The 10,164-nt window shown below is 40.0% G+C and overlaps 1 protein-coding gene across 1 annotated transcript in view; it reads right to left on the reverse strand.

Moving 5' to 3' along the window:
* Nucleotides 1–552: 552 nt before the first annotated feature.
* PDZD2 (PDZ domain containing 2) overlaps nucleotides 553–10,164 on the reverse strand; it is a gene marked incomplete at its 5' end in the record, with an annotated part of 20,688 nt that continues 11,076 nt past the window's right edge. Inside the window, 4 exon segments of the mRNA XM_010017590.1 lie at nucleotides 553–719; nucleotides 2,145–2,279; nucleotides 4,257–4,527; nucleotides 8,135–8,236. Coding sequence (XP_010015892.1) covers nucleotides 553–719; nucleotides 2,145–2,279; nucleotides 4,257–4,527; nucleotides 8,135–8,236 — 675 coding nt within the window.

A 10,164-nucleotide genomic window follows, 5' to 3' on the forward strand; every position in this document is an offset into this window, starting at 1 on the left:
TAGGCATAAAAGTGTGCAAAATTATACTCTTTCGTCATGCATTTTTAGCAAAACTGCACTTAGAAGAATAAAGTGAGATTGTTCCAGACATTCTCTTATTACAACAAAAAAAAGGACCAAACCCTAGGTAAGTGTCCTGAAGTCTTATTACAGCTACGTGATATAGTACAGTCTAAATACTCATCCTTGTCAACAGGATGGCAACCAACAAGTTACACTCCCAACGCTCTGCAGATATTAAAATATCAGGGACAGGCACAGTGTTATTTATCATGATTAAAATACTTTAAATCAAACCCAGGAGAGGTCTTGAAGTTCCATTAAAACTGCCACATAATACAAAAATGTCTCTAACATTTGGCTTCGTTCATCCACGATAATTAGGTGAGATTTTATGATGCTCATCACATGCTTGCTCAGTGGTTCTCCAAGGCTCTTAGCACCTCTCTGTAGAGCATTAAGACACTTCTGTGTGGCTTTAGAAACAAAGACAGCTTCTAGCCGGGTTTAAATGTTTTGTCTTAGCAAGTGTGATCAGATGTAGTAATTCTATCACACTGAAGTTCTGTGTTTTCTGATTAGTAACTGAACAGGGCCCTCTGGCACAGATTTAATAATGTTCCAGGCATCGTAATGCATGAGGCCAAGTAACGATTTTCCACTAACAGCAAGAATTTCGTCTCCACTTTCTATGTTTCCAGACTGCTCCGCAGCACCACCTAGGAGCAAAAGAGGGAAAAAAGTCAGTGTAAGAAAACAAAACAAAATCAAAACCCACAGGGGGGAAAAAAAAAAAAAAAAGTAAACCCACAAAAATTTTGCTTTCCACTGCGATGAACGCAAATAAACCATTTTTCCCAACAGTGGCAATTTCAGTACAAATCAGTTATGTTCAGCTCAGCTCCAGCAACCTATCCCATGCTGCACCTCACAGAAAACATTAGTTTAACCAAGATAAATTGTTATTCTCAGACATACATCTGTTTTTGAAGGAAGCAGCATGAGTGCATGAAATACGCTGTATGTTATGCATGTAGTTGTACAAAACGTGGTTGATTAAACAAACATAGAGGTTGTATATGGCTTGGAGGTTTTTTCTCTAATGAAATTTTAATAAGCAAATAATGCCGCAAATTATAAAACCCAGGTAACAGCGATGAACAAATGAAACACAGCAAACTTAGGACAAGCACACAAGACACAGAAACAGCTCCTAGAGAGGGGTGCACCCTTCGCTGCCCTTGATGAAAGTATGTTTTCTATAAAGATAATTTAACTAACACCAGCCATTGCAGGGAGGGGAAAAGGATGGTATCTAATAATATAAATTAATGAGGAGCTCAAAAATTAAATATGCCCTTTACCCTTAGAATCATTTTCTAATGAGGGGAAAACAAACACACAGAAAATTATTCAGAGCAATTCAGAAATTAACAGTGTGATTTTTCTCTTCCTTGATGAGAGAATAAACCACAGAAAAGTAATCTTGTAAAAATGCTGTGCACCTGCAGCTTCTTTGAGAGTTTCAGCTTCCTTTAGAAAGTGCTGTATTTTTCACTGAACTGAATCACAGACTAAGACATATTAAAATGACAGTTCTGGGATCAGTTTCCTTTCTATGCACGGTCCATATAAGTTTATTTACCCACTGACAAACAAAGCATCCAAGAGTGGCATTTTTTAACACCAACATCATATAGTCTTAGTGAAAGCTAATACTGATATCTAACAGAAAGAAAAAAAAAAAGAAAAAAGTTATAATTAATAATTGGGTATAATGCAGGATGTGCTTCAGAACCACACTGATTATCTGCACTGTGCTTTTCTTAGAAAAGAGAACTGCGTAAGGCATGAACTTCTCAAACTGTTATATATGATATTGCTGCTGTAATTTAATGTCTAATAATAGTGGGCAAGCCCAGGAAGGAACTGCATCATATCTGGTAAATCAGATTGCTCCACATGCTAGCAGATGCAATCCCAGGAGGGTTTCTTTAAATGACCACTTTGGCTAGTAAGTGGTAAGAAATGAGGGCCACAAAACCCATTCTTGTTTCAAGAAAACTAATGATCTCAACAATTAAAATATCTGTATAATGCACTAAAGGAAAATTGGGATAATATTCACTGCATGCTTGTAGTACCTTTAAATATTCTTTTCACAAGCAAGGGCCTATCTCCAGCAATGGAAGCTTTTCCACCATCAAGACTGAATCCCAAGCCAGCAGAGGTTTTCAGTAATTCAACGCAGATGACATCATTCATATCCAGGTTTGGATCTGTGACAGAATATACACATAACATACTGTTATGCAGTTAACAGTAAATTGCAAGTTGTGTTTGGTTGGGTTTGTTTTTGCTGCAGTGACAAAGCAAGTCAGAGTTCAGTTCATATTCAGACTAGAACATGTTGTCACCCAGTTTCTCAGAAGTGAATGCATATTACTGCAGCTGTGAAGGGGACACAGTACAAAATGCATTTATGCACAGAGACATTTTAATATTGTATGTTCAACAAAAACCTGCCAAGGCTTTCCTCCCTCTCCCCCTCCCTCCAAAGTAAAGCTTAGCAAATTTAGCAAAGACTCTAAACATCAACAAAACAACAGAAAAAATTACAAAAACAGTGAGTGGAGAGCATTTCTTTTTCTTTAATTCATTCCCACTGTTTATTCTACGAATCACATCTTTTTAAATAGTAATAAATGAAACATTACATTAAACAAACATGTTCTATCCTCTTCAAGAAACATTTGTAATTGCTCACTAGTGTGAAGAATTGTTTCTGGTGTAATATCTGTGAAAATAACCATAAATACCTCTAGGGTGCATCCCTACACAGCAGATACTTTTAGAATGCAATATTGCTGTAGTTGACAAAATATTATTTTGCTGAGAGGGAAATAAATCTACCATTTTGGAAAACAAGATCCTTTTTGCCCTGTGTGAATGTAAAAATTATGCAGTCTGCATTATCACAAATTACTGCTACCATCATCTCAGACAACTTTAAATGTTATCTAAAATATCTGAAGATGTGCTTTGCCTCACAGGATGGAAACACGTTGTTAATAACCCGGTAATATGTTGTTTATGAGATAACGTTGCCCCCTAGTGCCTGCTTCCAGCAGATATTCCGCATCTGTCAACGTGAAGAAGCAGGGAGTTTCGGGTAGAACTGAATTCTGGATTAATTACATATATTATATCCATGGGAGCAATTCCAGAAAGGCTGATCCATTAATTTACAGAGTGCTTCATATTTCTTTTAAGCTGTATTACAAAGCTGTAATATAAAATGTGGTGAAAGCATAAGATGAGAAAAACTGCTACAGAAACAAACGAACAGTAATGATTACATCCAGTGGGTTAAAAATGGGTGAGTGGCAGCTCCATGTCCTGGTTTTGGGGTGCTCTGAGCTAGGTGCCTAGTATTGCAGGGAATGCAGGGGAAGACACATCACCAAATCTCTCAGCATAGCCACTGCCCACTCCCTCCCTGGGACACTGCAGCAGAGCAGGACTGAAGTATACAGGCACTAAAGGGTTTTGCGTCTTAGTTCTACAAAAAACTTTGATAGATCTGTTTGTAACTCCCCAAGCGCAGCTTTCACACTGAAATGCTGTCTTATTCCCAAATACGAACTCACTATTCCACTGATACACTTCCACTTATTTATCCCTAGTTTCCTGTGCAATGGCTGACGTCAATTGGGTTTAGCTCCACTTACTCTAATATCAAATTATTTTTTCTATGTTTTTAGTAGAAACGGTATGAAATCTGCTATTGTGAAGAGCAAGTTTAGTCTCTATGTATAACAAACTGCAGGGTTTGAGATATTCCTTGAGGTTGTTGAGGTTTCTTGTTTGCTTGGTTTTCTTTCGTTGGGGCTTTTTGTATGTTTTGTTTTGTTTTGTTTTTCTTTTTTGGTTATTTGCTTTCTTGCACTGACTACTGTTATTGCTTAAAAGGAGTTTATCCTGGATTGGAATAACATGTGGAATCACTAACTTTAGTAGACATTGGATTAGGCCCTAAATGCCCTTCTAAGTTTCTCCCTAGTTATGATATTTAAAAAGCCAACCCAAACTGCATTTAGGCTCCAAAGAGAACAAATAAAATTTAAAGGTAATTTCATTTGCTCCCTTCAATCACATAAGGCACAGATGCTTTTAATCTAAAACACATGGACATTTTTCCCTTCAGTCTGCTCTGCAAGGGAATCCTTCCAACTGTTCTTGGACAAAGATCATACCTGTTCCTATTTCCATGGAAACATCCTTTCCAGACCCCACACATTTTCTGCCAGTAGCTGATATCTCAAGTCTGGAGGAATTGTTTGCTTTGTCTTTTTCCTTCTGGATGACAATGACCGCATATCTGTATAGTCTCGCCTGATGAAGAGTATTCAAGACATCCCCATGGACTGAGTTCTCAAGAGACTTGCCATTGATTGACAGAACAAGATCTCCTCGATGAATAGTCCCTTCTTGAGATGCCACTCCCTTTGAAAACACCCTGTGGACCTACAAGAAAGATTTTAACTTCAGGACGCTTTAACCTCATGACCACACACACTGTTCTACAGACCAAAGGTAGCATGGAGACCATGCCAACGTTTGCAACCAGTGCTCACTGCCCAGATACCAAGCACACAACATTTGTTCTAACAAACATCCTCAAATACTAAGGCCTAAATGACTGGACAAAAACTGCAGTTCAGGATGGGGGAGGAAAAGATGCTATTATTGCATGGTTATTTCTAACTCAAAGACAACCAAAATCACTTAGAGAATTGTCATGGTTTAACCCCAGCTGGCAACAAAGCACCACGTAGCTGCTTGCTCACTCCTCCCAACCATGGTGGGATGGGAAGGAGAATCAGAAGAAGGTAAAACCCATGGGTTGAGAAAGCAACAGTTTAATAACTCAAAATACAATATAATACTAATGTGAGTAATAATAATTGTAATGAAAAGGGAGATTAACAAAAAGAGAACTAAAACTCAACAATAAAACCCCAAGTGGTGCACAGTGAAACTGCTCACCATGTAGTCCATGAGCAACAATCAGTAAGTCCCTCCCCAGCAAACTCCCTCCAGTTTATATACTGAGCATAATGTTATATGATATAGAATGTCCCCTTGGACAGTTTGCGTCAGCTGTCCTGGCTATGTCCCCTCCTAACTTCTTGTGTTGCTCCAGCCTTCTCGCTGGTAGGGCATGAGAAGCTGGGAAGTTCTTGACTTAGTATAAACACTACTTGGCAACAACTAAACATCGGTGTGTACCAAAATTATTCTCACCCTAAATATAAAACACAGCACTGTAGCAGCTACTTTACCCTCTGCCCAGCTACTTTACTTTTACTTGGAGCACAAGCCTTATGAGGAATGGCTGAGGGAACTGGTGTTGTTTAGTCTGGAGAAGGCTCAGGGGGAACCTTGTTGCCCTCTACAACTACCTGAAAGGAGGACGGAGAAGGTAGGTGGCTGGTCTCTTTTCCCAAGTAACAAGTGATACAACAAGAAGTAATAGCCTCAAGTTGCACCAAGATTGGATATTAGGAAAAATTTCTTCACAGAGAGGGTGCTCAGGCATTGGAACAGGCTGCCCAGGGCACCTGTAGAGTCACCATCTATAGAAGTGTTCACAAACTGTGTAGATGAGGCCCTTTGTGACATGGTTCAGTGGTGGACTTGTCAGTCCTCGGGTAATGGTTGGACGTGGTGATCTTAAAGGTCTTTCCCAACCTGACTGATTCAACGATTCTATGATTCTAAGAAGAAAATTAACTCTATCCCAGACAAAACCAGGGTACATCGCAAAACTGTAACATCACAAATCACTTACACCTTCACTGAACTCTTCAGAGTGTTCAAATTAACATACTTCAAGTGACAGGTTAAACCCATAGCTATGCTACAGCAAACACGAAGAATAGGTTTGCATTGTGCAACACCCACTCCCCAAATTCCCACTGACTAGGACACGTATCCTGTGCTGTTTTCAAATGCACATTTCTAAGTGGTGCATAGCATCTGTGCACTGAAAGGCTCTAACTGCAGCTGTACAAGTATTTAGCTGAACATCTCAATTTGGCTGATAAATATCATGCAAATAGATGCAAAAGGATGATTCAGTGGATTGAAATGCATTTTTTCTAGAGAAAAAAAATCAGCTCTCCCCAAAAAACCTCTATTCAGAGCAGATTAAACTTCAAGTAAAATCCAGCAAGTGCAGCTGAGACTTAGATGTGTGCCACTTACGGAAAGGAACTGACTGAAAGACTAAAAACCCTGTATTTAAAGACTTGCCTATAAGGCACTGTAATTTTAGCAGCCAGAATGTGGTTTGAGGCAGCAAATCTCTGCACACAATTCTGCATGGCATTTTCTCTAGGAATTTATCCTAATACCCAGATTAACAGCGAGGAATCAGATGCCTTTTGGCTCCCGTTCCTTCCTGTTGCAGGGCCATGCTGAGATGGGCACCTGCCACAATTCTACAGATCCAAGAAGATAAATTTCCAGCTATCATAAGCAGACATTCAAAGCAGGAATAACAGCTTCAATAATAGATATTGACACCCACATGCAAGAGGTAAATGGAATACGGGGGTCATCTCCAAAATACCTGCTGCTTTCCCTCAGATGCTCAGCTCCTCAGTACCTTGAAGCTCACCAGGCATTTCTATTTCTGCACCCAAGTGTGGGCAGAACAGCCCATCTAAGCAGCTCAGCATCCAGTGGCAACCCTAAATCCAGTGGGGACCCAGAATCCCAGTAGGTCAAGAATATTAAAATGTTCCCTACCCAAGAAGCATGCTTCACACACAGTGAACAAAGAGAAAGAGCAGGAGCTGATGCTTTTTTGGTCTCATGGCTAATGGTATTCAGAAGAAAGATCTCATTAGCTACTCTGCCTGAGAGAGCTCAAGATCCTAATTTTAGGTAGTTTCCCAGTCTCTGGAGTGGGACACTGCTGAGCCTTCCTCCTGGTTGCAGCTGCCACTGCAAGTTGCCAGGCCAGAGACAGGGAACACAATCTTTACTACAAAAGAAGCAGAAGTAAAGTTCCCTAGACTGTGACCATGTTTCAACTCAACCACTGTTTAATGTAAGATATATTTCATAGATTTATATCACAAAATCATAGAATGGTTTGGGTTAGAAGGGACCTTAAAGCTCACCTACTTCCAACCTCCCTTCTCTAGTGGAAGGGATACCTTTCACTAGACCAGGTTGCTCCAAGTGCTGTCCAACCTGGCCCTGAACACTGCCAGGGATGGGGCATCCACAGATACTCTGGACAATCTGTTCCAGTGTCTCACCACTGGTCTTGTCTAAGACCAAAAACCAAAAAATTCTTGCAAGGGTTGCCGCAGGCTCAAGAGACCCGAGGACATACTCTTCTTCTAATCTCAGAATCTAATGAATCTCTCTCTTTCAGCATAGAATTTAAATTGTCTGTAAAGATATTGTAAAGAAATTGCCATATGGGACACTGGTGGTCTTGTATTTTTCCACCTCACTGATCTGTTTTTGAACAGCATAAAAAGTGCTTTGCATGATTTTTTACCCACGAACATCACTTAATGGCACCACACAATACCTTTGGTTTAGAATGCTGTATAACATTATATGCTTATACATAATATACATAATATTTTTTATATATATACATATAAAATATACATAAGCTGTATAAAAAAACCCAAAACAACACCATCATCTACTGACCACCCACATGTCTTAATAACATCAGAACAAATTTGTGATGTGAAATCCAGAATATTTGCTGAAGTCTGAAACAGGATTTGCAAAATCCTTCAAAAACTTTGCTGTGGAGTTTACCTTCAAGGGCTGGGAATGAGGATTCAGATCTAGCCAATCCCATTCAGTAGCAGACTTTTAAAGACTGAAGACATAACTGACATCCCTCTCCAATAATAAGAATTACGCTTCCCAGACACTGTGATTTCAGTAGCAGATGGTATGCAGCCACCTCTGAGAGACACTGTTTTATGACTGTGAATGACTTGCGATGAGTCTGGATAAATGGGCACTTGATCTAATGACCAGCCTCCTTTAAAGTGAGCTTTGTAAAAATATGACTTGCAGCATCACTTACTGTGACCAATTTCTGTTCCAGATCTGTTCCTCCAGCAACACTAAATCCCAGGCCAGCTCCTTCTTCTTTGTGCAAGACTACAAAGTATGCGTCTTCTTTGCTCTAGCAGAAAAATGGAGGTGAAGAGGATGGAAAAGGAGAAGAAAACAAAACCAAAGATCAAGACCAAGGTCCTGCACAAATGACAAATTCTCAGTACCCAACTCAAGGAATTGAAACTGAGACATTAAATGCATTTCTGCTCTCCACAGATGAGTAGCAGCTATATAGAACTCCTCAGGTGACAGCAAAGGTTTCTTCAGTCAGTTCAAGGCTAGAAAGAAAACTTAAAATTAAGATGGTGGAAGGGTATTAGAGCCTGAGCAGCCTAATTTTCACAGGCGGTAAGCAACTGCATTGCTTGACATTTTGCAGTCAAAACTGAATAGTGCCCATTCACTTTCTGGACTAAGTACTGTACTTTCCAGGGAATTACTAACACTATAGTTATTGATTTCTTCTTCCCCTTGAAAGGCAGCTACAAAGATATAATGCAGGGCAGTTGCATTAACTTCTTCTCAGCAGTGCTGGACAGGAACAGTGGCTAAAAATTGAAGCTGGAGAAGGTTAGATGGGGCAGCAGGAAAAACTGTTTCACTTGGAAGATGAAGGTAAGGAGTCTGTTAGAGATCCAAAGGGGACTAAGCTGGCTGTTTTGGAAATAGGAGCACCTAGCACAGGAAAGAGACTGGTGCAGGGCTGAACTTGGCTCCAGACCAGAACAAAGGTGTAAAGCCGATTTCTTCGAAGGGATGGCCTGCTGCCAAAATACAGAATTTGCTGTGAGAAAAAAGTAGTCCCATCCAGCAAGTCTGGTGCTGTCTTCTGAACAGTTATTAGGACAAAACCAGATGCTGTTACAGAAACCACATTTTGTGGTGTAAGGGGGACTATAAGCAGGCATTTGGTGTAGCAAGGGGACATTAAACATCAGTGGGGCAGAGCATGAGAAGTGGAGAGTAGAAAGCAGGGGTCTCAGCTTTTCCAATCCAACATAAGTCATTTCCAGAAACTGCCAATGCTAATGGGACGTCACTAGAAACTAACCTATAATCTTTTTAGCATGAAATGACACATTTAGTTCACTAAACTGGTATTTTAACTCAGTGTTTGCCTTTTAATTGTTTCAAATATCGCAGAGAACCATAGATTGCGAAATGCCAGTCAAATATTTGGTCTTGCTGTGTGCTTTTTTGTGGCCCTGGAAGGTTTTCTGCATTAGAGGCGTCCCTGCACTGCACAGAACCAATGTCAGAAACTGATGCCACCCTGCTTCACATCACTGATCCATGAGTGCTTAAGGATAGAGGAGCAGTCAGGGCTGAACTTCTTAGCCCACAGGCTTTTGTAGATGTTAAGACCCTTCTTAACTGCACTCAAGTGAGAAAAGCTTTATGTTAGGCCAGAAATAATAAAATCAATTAAAAAACTAGGCTAGCCCCTTTCAAAAAAGCAGTGAGGGTAATGGAAACATACATGTATCTTTGATCGTTAAGTGTTATAGTAACCCTTTTTGTTTAAAAGATCAAGTTCTTTCCAACCCTTGATACCATAACTTACTCTGCTTAGACTGGGAAAGAAGAAAATAGAAACAACAGAGGCTCACATATTAGAGGGTTGTGTGAGCACTACACATCCTAGGCCAGTCAGCAACACAGTCTGAATCCTGCCTTCCCATTGTTCAGGTCATGCATTTCCTCCCTCCCCAGTTCTCATTGCTGTCCTTTGCTAACATGTGTACTGTGGGGCACAGAGACCTGGCTATGGATGCTTATTGCTTTACTTGGCCACATAGTAGACATTCAAGGCTTCCAGTGATTATCTTTGTTTAGCCTCCTAGCCAAAGATCATTGGTCATAGAGATTTAAACAATAAAATGCCTGTATAGTTCCCTTTATTTTTATTTTCTTTTATTTAGTAGTAGCACTTACTAAATGCTAGCAGTAAATTCAGCCCTGTTCAGAGCAAAAGATGATGACATACTCTTTCCG

This window comes from Nestor notabilis, unplaced genomic scaffold (genome assembly GCF_000696875.1).
Source record: "Nestor notabilis isolate BGI_N333 unplaced genomic scaffold, ASM69687v1 scaffold4447, whole genome shotgun sequence".
Classification (NCBI taxonomy): domain Eukaryota; kingdom Metazoa; phylum Chordata; class Aves; order Psittaciformes; family Psittacidae; genus Nestor; species Nestor notabilis.